We start from the raw sequence: 16,631 nt of genomic DNA, 5'->3' as shown, positions 1-16,631 counted from the left end.
CCCACGAGCAAGATGTTATATGCTGGTGATAGTTTGCCCCTACAAGCAATCCAGCTGACACATTCTGCACCAGCTGCAGCCTCCAGACCAACCCCAAAGGTACATACAGCATACTGTAGTAGTCCAACTGAGAGGTTACCAATAACAACTCCCATTATCCTCAACTACTGGTCATGTTGTCATATTGCTGATGGGAGTTGGAAGTCCAGCAACATCTGGAGAGCCACATCTCCATCCCCAATGAAGAGAAAAATTAAGTGTGCCTTAGGCTGGAAAGTGGAAAAAAAGGCATTCTGATATTCTCTCAGTCACATGAGAGCTGCTTATTTGCTGATAGGTGGAAAAAGCCATACAAGTCGGTCTCTGCCTACATGGTTGGGTCATTAAAATATTCCTGAGCTCGTTTCAGACAACACAGTTCAAATGAGTGCTTTATATGAGTATGCATTTGCCAACAGAGGCATGCACACTCCTCCAACTACTGCTTGTTCAAAGGTTATGCAGGTTTTCGCGATGCTCAACCCTTACCCATAATATAGGTGGGGCCCAAATAAACAAATAGGCACATCTTAGGTCAAGTGTTGGGAGCCTCCAGATGTTACTAACTATGACTCCCATCATTCCTAGCCATTGGCGATGCTTGCTAGGGCTGATGGGAGTTGAAGTTCAGCAACATCTGGAAAGACAAAAATTCCCCGCACTTAACCAAACCTAATATTTCCAGCACTGCAACATTTGGGGACGAGGTATTTGTTTCTTCATTTAGTCTTTATGGCTGTTATCACAAGTGTTGGTAAAGGTAAAGGGACCCCTGACCATTAGGTCCAGTCACGGATGACTCTGAGGTTGCAGCGCTCATCTCGCTTTATTGGCCGAGGGAGCCGGCGTACATGTCATGTGGCCAGCATAACTAAGCCACTTCTGGTGAACCAGAGCAGCGCACGGAAACGCCGCTTACCTTCCCACCGGAGCGGTACCTATTTATCTACTTGCACTTTGACGTGCTTTTGAACTGCTAGGTTGGCAGGAGCAGGGACCGAGCAACAGGAGCTCCCCCCGTTACAGGGATTTGAACCACCGACCTTCCGATCGGCAAGCACTAGGCTCTGTGGTTTAACACACAGCACCACCTGCGTCCCTTGTCACAAGTGTTGGAAAACCCCACAAAACCCATAAACAGAGAGAACAGTGAGAGGAGTCCACAAACTCCTTGGCAATGAAGAATCATACTACCTTAAATTCTCTGAGAGTGATGGTGGTTTGGAACGCCCTCTGTCCATCAACCCTCTCCAGGCTTGGTCTCACTGAACACATCTGCAGTGTTGAGTCTGGAGTGTTGGTTTTTTAAATCCCTTTGCTAGGACTTGGCTTTATTTAGCTGATTGATACACTATCCTCAACAATTGCTATCTTGCACATAACTTACTAATGGAGCCCATGCACTTGAAGCGGGAAAGTGCATTAGTGGCAGGTCGCGCTCTTTAAGTGCCATGTGCTTTGGTGCGCACTTATCTCAAGAACTCAACGTCATGGGCTGTCAAGCTCAGTCATGCCATCTATGGCAAACAGTTACTGCTAGTCTTCATCTTGGGTAGGCAGACATCTGAACATATGATACAAACTAATTACCGTATTTTTCCGTGCATAACACGCCCCAAATGCTATTTTGGGGGACTCAAATTTAAGAAAATGGGGGGGGGGGATTGCCCAGAGTTGTTGAGCTTTCTTTGGGGGAGGGGATGCCGAAAATCACTAACCCAACTGAGAAATGCTGACAATCACTCATGTCGCCAATGACAACATGCGTCTGCCCGCTCAAAAACAGCAGACGGTAATCACACGCCCAATCGCCGAAGTGGTAGCCAATCCAGAGCAACCTTTGCCACAGCAACCAATCACCCACCCAATTTTTCCGAAGCAGCAACCAATCCAAAGCAGCCACCAATCACCCACAAAATCGCCACTGACAAGCTCCTACTCACGCCTGCGACCAATCGCCCGTGTCCCCCCCCCGCACTATCTGTGTATAAGACAACCCCCGTTTTTTAACATCATTTTTGAGTAAAAATCCCTTGTCTTATACACGGAAAAGTACGGTACACTGTATTATATTATTAATGGAAGGCTAATCTCAACAGAGGCCATACATACCGAGGAAGTGGCTGGAAGTGGTCGTAAGGCATGATTTCTTTGAATCCGTCACTGTGAACAAGACAAGCATTTGCAAAGTTATTTGCGGAACACCAGGATAGGCTTTTCTTTGTGTCATGAATATATTCATTTGAACACCCATCAGAATTTCTGGAAACAACTAGTTTGTGAGGTGGGTATCCCTCGTGCTACCTATTGAACCCATTCAGATCTTATCAACTGAACCGGTTTGTTCTCAAGCTTCTATGCAATTCCTGTGAAAGATCCCAAAACCAAAGCTCTGCTGCCAAGTTTCTAGCAGTCCAAGGCAAGACCAGCCCTACCATTAGGCAAAGTGAAGTAGCAACCTCAGGCAGTGAAAGCTGGGAGCAGCAACAAGATAATGAAGGATAGAGCTGTGTGTGCCATATGCACTGCAAACCCACAAACAAGATAACTTGCCACCCTCAACATCCTACTGTAACTAAGACTAAGTATGTGCTATCTGAAATAATCACATAATTCTTCTCTTACTCTGTTGCCTCCCTTGCTGTTTTCAGACTGTATGCCCTTTGGGGCAGGGAGCTGTTCTCCCAGGACTAAGCTACATTAGTAAAAAAACAAAAACACAAAACCCCCAGCATTTTAAGTGCATTATAAACATGCAACACCAGATGGCACTGTAGAGCACAAAACTTTTCTACGCGATTTTACATAGGTTTTTTTCCTTTTGTTATGACGATTTCATTTATGACTTCTTTATAGCGTTGTTTTTTTCCTGTTTGTAGATCCATCCCCAGTCTCTGTAATCTACCCTGTATTAATCCTAGGCTATCAGGAACTGCAGACGATCAAGCATCAAAGCCTTCTTTGAGGACAGAAAACAGGAATGTGCAAAACCTCAAGACTGCACAGGCCTGGGATAAGATGTAGGAACATAACCTCCTGCCATTTTCAGGTCAAAATGGTGGCAATCTACTCTATGCCAGAAAAGAGAAAATGCAGTACCCAAAGAGGACAAAAATGAACACATATCTGCATACAAATGGCATGAGCTTATTATATGCAAATGTGGAAATGAGAAGCACAACTTAAACAGAAATGCAATTCATCTCAACCCTCAGGGCAGAAGACCGAGTGCTCTGCTCAGTCTGCTGTCCATTGCTGTGAACTGTTAATAGACAACTATTTCACTGTTCCTCTTGCTCTCCCTTCTGAGGGTTTCTTGATCCTTAAGTCAAGAATGGACCAGGACAGCTCTTCAAACAGAGTGAGTGCTGCCCTCTGCCAGCTCTTCAAATAGAAGACTGTCCTCTATTAATGAAATATACTCGGAGTCGAGAGTGGATTTCATGCTCTTTATTCAGCTCATAGTAGGAGGAGGAAAATGAATGTTCCCCCAAAGTATCTGCTTTATATACATTATTTACACAATGGGCTGCACGTGATTGGCTAATTCCGGAATTCTCCTGTAGACCAATCAGGTTGTGGATTCACTTTCATCTGGAGCTGGATTGGGTGGCTCCTGCAGACCAATCAGACTGCTGCATTGTTCTAGGACCAATCAGACTGCTGCACTCTGAATCCTATTCAACTCAGTACATAACAAGTAGGTCACATGTCTACCCTACTGGTCAAGAAAGAAGTAGCCTCTGCCAGCTACTCCAGCTCAAGACCTCATCTCCACCTCCAGCAACTGACCTCTGGGGCCTCAATGGGAGAGCATAGACTACAGCTATGGATTTGGGCCAACCTGCCCACAACCCAGGCTGGGCCCTGACACCCACAAGGAGGAGGAACGAGAAACAAAGCAGAACATTCACCCCATAGCATCTTAGCGCCTTTGCTTTTATAGCGCTGATATTAATGGAAAGTACTCGAATTACATGTTCCCCCCTACTTATAAAGCTCCCAACCTACTTCCAGAAGGTTCTGTAACCTTTTATGATCTAAGTTTTGCCAGAGTGGGTCTGCAGAAACAGGCCTGGTGAGCTTTGAGCATCTATGCTTCCGAGGGGGTCGCTATCGATGATTACGTTCGGCTGGGATTAGAGGAAACAGGACAGTTTAGTTATAGGAAATGAAATCCACCGAGAGCGTTTCCTTTTTCTCCTTTGGATATATCTCCAGGTCTGCCAGCTGGCATTTTAATGTGAGGTTCTGGGCTAGATACTGTAGTGTTATTTTAAGATACTTTAGCAGAGCCAGGAAACAGCACCAGACGATCCAACAGCCAGCGTGCCTTAAATGTCATTGTGCAACTCAATATGGTCTATGTACGCTGCAGCAGCAGCCTTTAGGAACTTGGCAACGGCACCGTTTGGTCTTTGCACCACAAGCATCTTTCCTTTCCTTTTGCATTGCATTCATTTTGTTTCACTGGAGCCTGTAACCCTTAAGGGGGAAAAAATGAAAGCGTTGACTGATGAGTGTCTAAAAGGAAAGGAATGCATGTGAGATGCTGGCTTCAGGTAGATCAATGATTCCCAAACTGGGGGCCACTGGTGTGACTTCAGAGGGGTTGATGTGTGCCTTTTAAAAAAATTTAAGGAATCCCAAGCAACGATATTGGATGCACTCATCACTCTATGCCTCTTGGAGCTGGACATTCATATTATCCTGAGCAGACGGTGGGAGTTAAGGATGCACTAGATGCAGTTTGTGCATGTATGTGACATGCTCAGAGAAATTCCAGAAACATTGCCATTGTCAAGAGCTACTACATCTGTGTGCAGCTGCCCTGTGTGGTAAACTGCTGAACTACAACAGTAAAGTATCTTCAGACCCTGGACCAGGCACAGGCAAACTTGGCTCTCCATATGTTTTGGGACTACAATTCCCATCATCCCTGACCACTGGTCCTGTTAGCTAGGGACCATGGGAGTTGTAGTCCCAAAACATCTGGAGGGCCGAGTTTGCCTATGCCTGCAGACTGACTCTACCCACCCAGGCTGGTCAGTGGGTTGTTTTGGGAAAGGAGGGCTTTTTTTTTTTTTTAAGTTGAGCCTTGTGTGAGCACAAGGTCTTTCTGAGCTCCAAGTGCCCCTGTAATCCTGGTTATCATTTGGTGCTGAAATCTGGCTTGTTTTTTGACCCTGATTCTTGGATCGACATGCAGCTTCTGACTCCCAACTCACCTCAGGCAGCAGCCCACAGCCCAGCCCTACAGATCTTCATTGTTTAGTCTGGGGACAGTCAACATGGTAACTTCCAGAAATGGTGATACAGGGAACCAAGCAGAGGGCCTTCTCGGTAGTGGCACCCGCCATGTTGAACGCCCTCCCATCAGATGTCAAGGAAATAAACTATCTGAGTTTTAGAAGACATCTGAAGGCAGCCCTGTTCAGGAAAGCTTTTAATGGTTGGGGTTTTATTGTGTTTTTAATATTTTGTGGCTGGGAAAACCCTGTCAGATGGGTGGCATATTAATAATAATAATAATAATAATAATAATAATAATAATAATAATAGGCTACAACTCTCTCATCCTTGACTCTAGGGCATGTTGTCTGGGGCTGATGGGAGTTGTTGTCCCAAATGTCTCCGAGATACCAGGTTGGTTACTCTTGGCTTAACCAAAGGCTATCAGTCATATAATAGTTACAGGTAGGTAGCCGTGTTGGTTTGCCATAGTCAAAACAAAATTTAAAAATTCCTCCCAGTAGCACCTTAGAGACCAACTAAGTTTGTTATTGGTATGAGCTTTCGTGTACATGCACACTTCTTCAGATATAATATAATTATATAGTCATATAATAGTACATCATACAAATTATGATGTAAGCAAACACAATCCAGTGCAATATCCAATGCCTTTTGCAACAATAATACTATATTAAAAAAACCCTATAGCATTCAATACAGAAAAGACAAGCTCCCACCCATTTATAATTTAACTCAACTCTTTAACAACAAAATTGAAAGCCCCCTACAATCTGACATTTTCCATTCACCGTTTATTCTAAGTTGTGTTGCCAGTCAGCCATATGGGATTTGACTCATTCATTTATAATAGACAAAAACCACAACTAGAAAACTAGCTAGGTCAAGTATGTAAGTTTTGTTATATATAGTGGCTTAGGGAGGAGGGCAATGTTCTTTGAGGATTAATCTCTGCCAACAAGTCATGAACATCTAAATCCAAAATATGCTGCCTAACCACTTCCAAAGCTTACTATTCCGCCTGCATTAACAAAAAATAAGAATAAAAAAATTCACATGAGGATCCTATCACAGCGGTTCACTTAGTGACTGATTTAACTCAGTCACTGTCTGGGATATAAATCAGTGCTAACTTTGAAAGCTTCTGGCTATTTCCATAGAATAATTTTATCCTTTAATAATGTTACCATCCTGGTATTCAGTGAAGATGACAACTTTGACAGACTAGCTTTGGATCATAACAAGAAAGGTGGTGTTCTGTTTTGTACAAAGAATACCCTCCTCACGTATTGATTCTGAATGGAATCAGTAGACCTTTGATATCCGTATTACCTGAAAGCTGTGCTTCACAGGTGAAAAATGTTAAAGCGAAGGCAGAATGAACTGACCACTTTCTTAATTGTTTGGCTAACATTTTCTCCAGCTGGCTCTGCATTCTCTTGGAAACATCCGGAGCTAGTGAAAGCGTTGCTGCAATTCTTTACACCCTTTGCTTAATTCAATGAAAGCTTCCAAATAATGAGTTACTCTGGCTTCTTGCATGTTAGCCAATGCTCCCTTCGTTTCACACGTAGCATTCCAGAAATATCTATCATCAAACCATGAGTCAGTCTGTTTTCTTCTTCTTCTTCCCCAAAATCCATATATAATCACCAACTTTAATCCCAGTAATTAAAACAAAATTCAAAGTATTTCGCCTTTTCTCCAGCGTTCATAGGCAGCAAAAGTTTCTAATTTGCCTCCAAATCAAGCAAATTTTCCCAAGTCTAAGGAAGACGAGTTCCAGAATGTGGTAAAAGCTGAAACACTTCCACTCAGGCAGCCAGTGTCAGAGAAACAGACATACAATGCACAAAAATTGCTCTGTTTGTGAAAAATATGGATACCCCTTCCTCCTCCGCACTTGCATGACTATTCCGTATAAGAGAGTTAGCTTTATCTATCCAACTCCAAATCAGATAAACTATTTAGCCTTCTTAATTTTGGAGTCTAATTTCCATCTTTTGAAAAAATTAAGAATATTACGAGTTAAAAGAAAAAGAAAGAAAAAGAATACATAAACCATTTTAAAAAGACAACAATAAATAGGGTTGCCATGTCTCCTCTTTTTCAGGGGTAAAAATTGGGGCAAATTGCATTCATCTGCTCTGAATGGCTGTCATGGCATCCTCTTTTTTTGCTCTTTGAAATATGGCAACCCTAAACGATTATTACAAAAATTATAATTAAGATTACAGAACTATATAACGTCTATGTAAATGGAAGAACTTATTGTTTCCCTTAAATATACATTGATTCATGGGCCACTATAGTTTGGACAAATACGTTCCAAATACAAATAAATTTGTGCATATATAATCTTCGCCTACCAATGATGACAAGAACTTTTGGCTCAGCCCTTCTTGTTCAAGAACAGCAGCGGTGAATAGGGTGCCTTCCAAATGCTGCCGAACTACAACTCCCATCAGCCCCAGCAAGCACAGCCAGTGATCAGGGAGGATGGGACTTGCAGCCCTGAAGCATCTGGAGGGTTACCCCTGCCCAAGAATAGTAAGTTCAATTTCCAAGTTATACAGACAGAATCACAGCACCCACTCAATCAAATGAACCGATTCACAGGGGTGTGTGCAAAAATAATACTGGTGCTGGTCACTATTCCTTTCTTCACTGAAAAGCAAAACCTTCCCTCCACTACTGACACAGGCTCCCCAGTGCACCGACTGGGATCCACCCATCCATTTATAAATTGGCAATACAAACCTTGAAGGGCAGGGATCCATATTGCATTCCTTCAGCTTAGGCTTTGGTTTCTTATTTTCAGGATAGTAGTGGCAGTACTGATCTGGCACCACGCGCTTTGAACGGATATCCACACACTCTGCAGAGTTCAGCTGGTAACCTACATTGGGGAAGAGGAATATGCATTGGATTTCAGTGGAAACCAACATACAGTCGTACCTTGGTTCTCGAACAGAATGTGTTCCGGGAGTCCATTTGACACCCGGAACTGTTCAAAAACCAAAGCGCGGCTTCTGATTGGCTGCAGGAGCGTCCTGCAGCCAATCAGAAACCACGCTGGACATTCGGCTTCCGAAAATCGTTTGAAAACCCGAACACTCATTTCTGGTTTTCAATTGTTCGGGAGCCGAAACGTACCAGTTCCAAGGTGTTCAGCAACCAAGGATATACAGTGGTACCTTGGGTTAAGTACTTAATTCGTTCAGGAGGTCCGTTCTTAACCTGAAACTGTTCTTAACCTGAAGCACCACTTTAGCTAATGGGGCTTCCTGCTGCCGCCGCGCCGCCGGAGCACGATTTCTGTTCTCATCCTGAAGCAAAGTTCTTAACCCGAGGTACTATTTCTGGGTTAGCAGAGTCTGTAACCTGAAGCGTATGTAACCCAAGGTACCACTGTATAGATAGATTTGTGTGTTCTGTGACCCTTCCTCCTCCACTCTCACATGTGCCCCCAACTCCATACTTCTCACCTTCACTCGTAATGCCCACTGTGAACATACACACTATTTGCGAAGTACATTCGCATCCCTCTTCCATGCACATGCAAATATTCTCGCATACTCTCCATCGGTCAGCTAACACTTTGGTAACTCCATCTTTTCTTGCTGCACCTCTCCCCTCCAACAGCACACATCCCCGTGTGCCTGTATGGCCTTGTGCGATGACAACCTTCAAACCTTCCGAGGGCTGGGAATGTTCATAAACATTTCATAACTCCTCAGCAGCTGAACCCAATGACTCAAGAGGACTCATTTCAATTGGCTGAGGCCAGCGCTCTCTCAGCCAACAGCGATGCGAGTTTCAAAAAAAAAACCCGGCTGCCTGTTATCGACCCCACTTGCGCCAACTACGGCACGCAGGCCAAACACTCAACGCTGGAAAGGTCGCAAACCTTTGGACAGATGAGCAGATTTGCAAAGTCTGTGGCACACTTGTGACGGACAAGCCTTTATGGTCCCTGAAGATCCATTAAAGAGCAGCAGCAGCTGCAGCAGTAACTCAGAAGGACCAGGGAGAGGACATTTTGCACAATTATCCTGTTCCCTTGCCTGCAACAGTACCTTGATCAGTCACCACTGCTTTTTTTAAAAAAGGTATTGGCTAGCATCCTAAATTTCCTTCTATAACTGTAATGAAGTTCGTGGAATGGAAATGCCCTGCCTTCCATTTCCCTCTATAGCCCTCTGTGCACCACAACTCTAATCCTAGCCAGACATGGAACGCTGTTGTGTATTTTAATTTGCAATTTCAGCTTACATTTTAAACCAGACATCCCCAAACTCGGCCCTCCAGATGTTTTGGGACTACAACTCCCATCATCCCTAGCTAACAGGACCAGTGGTCAGGGATGATGGGAACTGTTTGGAGGGTCGAGTTTAGGGGTGCCTGTTTTAAACTTTTGTTTTAAATCAACTTGTTTTCCAAATGAATTTGTCTTTAACGCTGATTTTTATTGACAATGCTGATGTGTATTTTTATATTCTTCGTAAACCGCTTAGAGGTTTTATGTACAGTTAAGCGACACACAATTTCCTATTAAATAAACCAAACACTACAGTGGTACCTTCATTCCCGAATGGCTTAGCTGTTGAACAAATTGGCTCCCAAACGCCGCAAACCTGAAAGTAAGTGTTCCGGTTTACAGACTTTTTTGGAAGCCAAACATCTGACGCGGCTTCTGCGGCTTCTGATTGAGTGCAGAAAGCTCCTGCAGCTAATCGGAAGCCATGCCTTGGTTTTCAAACGGTTTCAGGAGTGGAACGGATTAAGTTTGAGAACCAAGGTAGCACTGTACCTTGTGGTGAATGCAGAGTTCTGCCGCAGACAAACTACTGCTACCTCTGCTTCACCTTACCCCCATCTATGGTACAGAAATACAAATACCTGCTGGTCTTTTAAAGCTATCATAAAGACTACTGAAAAGCACTCTGAAGCACACTGTGTAAAATTAAATGCTTACTATGCCTTCCCCAAAACACTAGCTACATTTCCAGTGTGCCTTTGAAACATGAGACTTGATTTTTTTTATAAATAGTAGCTACCAGTGCTATTTTTCTAGAAAAAGAGGTGCCGGAACTCACCACGAATGCCTCCCTTTTATAATGGCATTGGTTCCCACCTGAGAGGGGCTGGAACTGAGTTCCGGCTGAAAAAGAGCCCTGGTAGCTACACCGAAAACATCAGCATATACTAAACTAGCTGCAAATGTTGGCCTTCTGCACTGCAAACAGGGAGGAGCTCAGTGTTACAACCCAGCATGAATTTATAGCATTAAAAAAATATATATACAGCTAGAAAGCTGTAAATCCACCACTTAAAATCACAGCTGTACACACTCCCAAGCCATATCCGTTACTCACCTCCTCCACATGTCACAGTGCAGGGGAAGAACTCTGTCTGTCTCCACTGATGACTTATGGGTTGGTAGAAGAAGAATTGAACCACACTGTCTTTGGGGGCAGCATACCTGGCCTAGAGAGAGTCCCATTACAACATATTTGTATACCGAGGGCCAGTGCTCTATGGCCTGTCACAGAATAATTCATGCGCAAAGCGTAGCGCGGAAAGCGCCGTGGCAAAAAAAAAAAAAAAAAAAAAAAAAAAGGCAAGGGGGAATTTAGAAACATTACAAGCAGGAAATCTGGAGTACTATAATTTAAAGCAGAAAAGGGTTTTGCTTATCAGGCACTGTTATCTTCTGCCGTTTAGGTCAGCATCACGGCCCCAGTTCACAGGTTATCAGTGGCGCCATATCTCTTTGCCACGTCTGCCTCCATTGCATGGACAGGCGGAGTCCCCAGATCCCGAGCGGCCCCCCGTCATGTGGAATAATGACTCAAGACAACATGCTATGGGATTAAATTGGCCACAACTTTATTAAATTTCAAGTGTGGGTAGACCTTGGCTCAGGCATTGGGCGTTCTCCCTCCCCAGTCCCCAGCCGGGGACCTAGGGAGCATCAGGGTTATCCAGTGTGTGGGGGAGAGGGGCCGGCTCTGGAGAACATATGTTCAAGCAGAGATAGCTGCCCCCGTAACGCTGCCGCCGCAGGGGAGAGCAATGACGACCTTTTGGCGTACGGTCAAAGCCTCCTTTCAGAAAACCCCTTTAACGGGGAACCCTGGTATCGCCGCCGCAAAGAGGAAGATGGACTAAAGGATTCCACCCAAGGCCTGATACCGCCAAAGTTGTGACGTTTTGCTACGAGAAAGGCGAAACCTGCCAATGCAGGGAAATTCCTTTCCGGCCCTTTAACAGCGACCTTAACGTAGCAGCGCCCGCATACCTGTGAAGAAAAGTTAACCTGCAAAACCTGTGAGGAAAAATTAACCTGCAAAATAAGACATTAACTGAGGGTGGGTAGGGTGGGAGAAGCTCTGGAGCCAAGTGAGGATTCCCAGGTAAGATCCTCCCTCTATTGTGTGGGCAGGTAATCCCTCCCCTACCTGGCCTGGTCTCCTTGGCAACAGTGGGATTGGACAACTGACTGAGGTAGGCGGAGACCTCCAGGTATCCCACCTGAGGGAAGGCAAAGCCAAGCCTATGCTGTTGGAGCTGCTCCAGATCTAGGGGCTGCACGCGTCCACGCGTTTTAAGCAGGGAGCGGTCATTCTGTGGCACAGATGACCACAGAATGCTCCTTTGCTGGCACCCAACTGCACAGGAACCCATGGTTCTGCACCCTTGGAGAAGGGCTTCATATGAACTGGATACCCCCATGATTAGGAGCTGTTGTGTATTAGAGTGTTGGGCTCTATTAGTATTAGAGTGTTGGGCTAAGGTTGCAAACACCTAGGGCTGAATCTCATTTTGTGACCTTGTCACGGTTCTTCTCTCTTTACCAACCCTACCTTTTAAGATTGTGGTGAGGACAAAAGGGGCAGTTGAACCTTGTATGCTCCTCTCAGGGACGAAGGAAGGGGGGGGACGGTGGGGGCAGTTCGCCCCGGGTGTCACCACTGAAGGGGGTGACAAAATGCCAGGCAGCACTCATTGTGCGGCCTGCAGAGAACCTGAGCCACGTGTCTCTCCTGGGAGTGACGCGGTGGCTTGGGCACCCACAGGCTTCGCGCTGCCCCAAACGGTCTGCCCGCTGCCTCCCCCTCAGCTGTAGGGTGGCTGAGTGGGAGGAAGCAGGCAGACTCCTTGGAGGCCCCATGGAGCGTCCTGCTCCGGCTCGCCCCGCCCCCACGGGTGGCTGGCCCCACCCCTGGGCGTAGGACACACACACCACCCCAGGTGCCTGATCGGCTTGCTCCACCACTGGCTCCTCTGAGTTCCTTTAAGGCAGGGCTGGAGTAAAATTAAAGCAACCTATTAGTCAAGAGGAGAAGGGACGCGGGTGGCGCTGTGGGTTAAACCACAGAACCTAGGACTTGCCGATCAGAAGGTTGGCGGTTCAAATCCCCACAACGGGGGGAGCTCCCATTGCTCAGTCTCTGCTCCTGCCACCCTAGCAGTTCGAAAGCATGTCAAAGTGCAAGTAGATAAATAGGGGCCGCTCCGGCGGGAAGGTAAACGGCGTTTCCGTGCGCTGCTCTGGTTCGCCAGAAGCGGCTTAGTCATGCTGGCCACATGACCCAGAAGCTGTACGCCGGCTCCCTCGGCCAATAAAGTGAGATGAGTGCCGCAACCCCAGAGTCGGTCACGACTGGACCTAATGGTCAGGGGTCCCTTTACCTTTTATCAGTCAAGAGAACAGCTGCTCCCATATCAACATCTTCTTTGCCCTCCTTTGATATTGCCTCATTTTCTGAAGCTTAGGAGGTAGTTACAAAGGGCAAAACCTCTTCAGTGGTTGTCCTCCTTCTTGCCCAAGGAAGCTTGCCATGCTACTTGCTTACTGGATTTAAAGCAGGTGGGGAAAAAGACTCTTTAAAGAGTTGTGTCCAAGCACGTGTTTTTCCCCCCTTCCTTTTGCCCCAGAGCTTTCCCCGCAAATGCCTGCTCTTTACTGCTGAACTGGAACAAACGACAATGTGGATTTCTGTGGATTGCCAAAAAGGATTGTCAGTAAAGAGCAGGTTTTTCACAGGGAAAGTGCTGAAACAAAAAAAAAAGAATTTGGACACAGCACTTTAAAGTGAGAAACTGTGCCTGGAAATGTGGAAAAATGAAGTCCGCTTGAACCCTTAGTAAGCCACTGTGGGAGTCAACCGGTGGGGTTTGATCTCATTCAAAGTCCATGCGTCTTATTTCTAAAGCAACTTTAACAAATGGGATTGAAGGTGTGGTCTCTAACTTGCACTCACTTTTAATCAAGTGCTGCTTGAATTAACAAGGTTTTAAATCCTGAATAACTTGCTTTAGAATTGGGCTGGGCTCATACAAAATAGCCCCATCTTGCCAGACCAAACTCCTTCTGTAATTTAAATAGGCTACCATATTCTTCCCCTTAAATGTCTGAACTTGGATAGTAAAATGGGCTAAACAATAGCTTCCACTTTTCTGTTTGAGAAGTGAAGGTACTGCTGTATGTACATTTGCAGTGTGGCTTAGCATCTTTGGAATAACAGGTGGTCTATAAATTTGAGAATATTCAATGGCTGGCAAACAGCAGGCATTTCTATTAGCTACTAAATCCACATCCTGGGATTAGAACGTGAGGATCAAAGGGCACCAACCCACCTGGCCAGAAAATACATGTAAGAATTGGAGTAACTCAACAGTCTTTCAGAGAATCGGGCCACATTTACCTTCAGGCTCTGTGGCACCACTTTAAACAGCCATGGCTACCCCCAAAGCATTCTGGGAAATATACTTTGTTATGAGTCCTGAGAGTTGTTAGGAGACCCCCTCCCAGAGCTGCAATCATTCTTCCCAGAGAACTCTGGGAATTGTAGCTCTGTGGAGGAACAGGAACCTTCGAACTCTCAGCACCCTTAACAAACTACAGTTCCCAGGATTCTTTGAGGGGGTGCCTTGATTATTAAATTGGCATAAGAGTCTGGCTTTAGGCTGCCTGCTTATGTGACAGCACCCCACCTGCTTACCTTGGGCCTGAGCATCGGACACCTTATAAATCCTAATTAAGTTGTTAAACTTCTTCTTCTCTCCCTCCTTCTCCCTTTGGCTGTTGTTGTCCTTTTTATACATAGCTGTTTCAACTGTGTTGGCAGCCAGATCTTCAGACTGCACAGCCGAGGGAGGCAACATCTTACCTTGATAATGAAATCAGCTCCAAGGGGCCCTGGGATTTTTATCGTTTCTCTTTCTGCGCCCTTCTGAAATTCCACGGTCGTGTTTTCAATAACGAACGTTCCCGGGGCACCAAAGCTGTGTTCGCCGCTGTCTCCCTGCAGCGTCTTTGATTCAATCACTGAAACAGGAAAAAGACATGCCACAATTCAGAGGGTTGTGGAGAATACTTGAAAGGCAAAATGAAACCCCAAAACATTGGCGTTCTAACAAAAAGTAGATTGGGAGAAGTAGTGACATGGGATACAGTTGTAAAAAGGCAGGTAGCTGGGTGCAATATATTTAGGCGATAACTACAGCTGTCGGGTGACAGGGGATTAACCAGGATCGCTGTTTAATCTAATTCTCTGGAAAGGGAACAAATTGCCACACTACATATATTCTGAAGGAGCTAAAATGTATTTTCATACATTAGAAATAAAACAGGTTTAGCACTGGTTCACAGCCAGCAGATAAGGAGAAAATTGATTGCCTTGAACGGCCTTACAACTAAAAAAGACATTAAGCCGAGTCAAGCCTGTCATCCACACTCACAGAATAATGAGCTTCGCTTCGCTTGCAGACCTCTCTCCCTTTTCCTGGTCAAATATATTATTGCCACTGAGCTGGAGCAACAAACTGCTTAGACAGGGGGAAAGCTTTAGATCTCAGAGCTAAGTGGTTTTGAGGTATTATTTCAGATCACTGTAACTCACACAGTGGACAAAATATGACCGAAGTTTGTTTGTTTTTGCTTTCATTTTTTAAGTTCTTAGAATTGATGTATGTGCACAGCTATCACAGTGTTTAATATTTTGCACATACACTGTACAAATTCCTTACATCTGCCCATGAAAGATGATGTACAATTAAAGTTGTTGGGTTTTTTTTGTTTTGGTAGGATCACCTGATTCCACTTCAGCATGTTTTAAAGACTTGTGGAACTGTTATCCCAACTGGCACCCATAATATGCTCCATTTGGCCCTGTAAAAAGGTTTCTGAAGAAGCTTGCTACTGCTGCTACAATATAGTGGGTTGCATCTGATGTTAGTTAGGCCACACTTTCTACATCCTTCTCTATTCAAGTATTGCCCATTTACTCCTACTGTCTGCTTCCTGACCTAGAGACACTCAAACTCAGGACGCAAGGGAGAAACGTGCTAGGAGGAAGGCACGCTTGGCAAATCCACACCGTGATCAACTCCCGCCCGGAAACCAATGTCCCCACTGTGGAAGGGCATGTGGGTCCAGAACCGGCCTCCACAGTCACTTACGTTGTTAAAACCATGTTTATGGAAGACAATCTTACTCGGTTACCAGTGATCGCCAAAGAAAGAAGAAGAAGAAGCTTCCTGTTCCTTAACTGATCCACAGCAACTCATTGTGGCCAGTGAGTGTCCTTTATAATCTGTGAAATCATGCAGATCCATTGATATGCCCCCTAAAATATTCATGAATGGCCTAAGGCATGAATAATCTTGAGGAGAAACATTCCCCAACTCTGTTAAAAGCAAGGATATAATGCAACAGCTGAGTGAGAAACAACAATATCTTTTACTGGATAAAGGAATTTTGGTCCAAATTTATCCTTGGTCTAATTCCAATGAAAGCAGTAGGGTTGGAAGAGGCATATAATTGGTCCACTGTGTCTAGACAGAAGTGTACCCAAACCCATTTGTTAAAAAAGAGAGGAAATAATCTGTCACATTTCCTTAAAAACAACTTGACTCATTTAAGTAGGCTCTGGAGCACTCATAATCCTTAGGAGATAAAAACACTTGATGTTCTATAAATAACGCTAGCAATAGCCACATTTATATGTCATAGTAACCGTTACAACAACCCTGTAAGGTAGGCTGGTATGGTGGCATCCACATTGCAGGTGGGAGCTGAGGCCAAGTGATGGAAGTTCATATAACACCACCTAGTACATTCTAGTACATGCTGAGGTGAGTTTAAAACTCACCAACTCATGCTCTTAACTGCTACACTATGGCTCAGTCCAGATTATTACTTAAACCATAGCCTCTCTCCCCTTGAAGTGTGTGAACTGTGGACTGCTGTAACCAAAGTTAATTAATAAATCTGGGTCAGAAACCATTGGCCCAACGCCACATCCTTGTACCTTAAAAACCCACACTTA

The 16,631-nt window shown here is 44.9% G+C and overlaps 1 protein-coding gene across 2 annotated transcripts in view; it reads right to left on the bottom strand.

Annotated features, from left to right (window-relative positions):
* Positions 1 to 16,631, bottom strand: part of ADAMTSL3 (ADAMTS like 3) — a 283,528-nt gene that overhangs the window by 79,863 nt on the left and 187,034 nt on the right. For both annotated transcript variants that reach the window (XM_083712399.1, XM_083712400.1), the window contains 4 exons: positions 14,472 to 14,629; positions 10,671 to 10,782; positions 8,053 to 8,191; positions 2,152 to 2,202 (listed from right to left, as the gene is read on the bottom strand). In XM_083712399.1, coding sequence (XP_083568525.1) covers positions 2,152 to 2,202; positions 8,053 to 8,191; positions 10,671 to 10,782; positions 14,472 to 14,629 — 460 coding nt within the window. The remainder of the gene's footprint in view (positions 1 to 2,151; positions 2,203 to 8,052; positions 8,192 to 10,670; positions 10,783 to 14,471; positions 14,630 to 16,631) is intronic.

This window comes from Podarcis gaigeae, assembly GCF_964106915.1.
Source record: "Podarcis gaigeae genome assembly, chromosome: 14".
Lineage (NCBI taxonomy): Eukaryota > Metazoa > Chordata > Lepidosauria > Squamata > Lacertidae > Podarcis > Podarcis gaigeae.
Note: the sequence above shows the minus strand (reverse complement) of the source record. Positions and strands in the feature narration are given on the sequence as shown.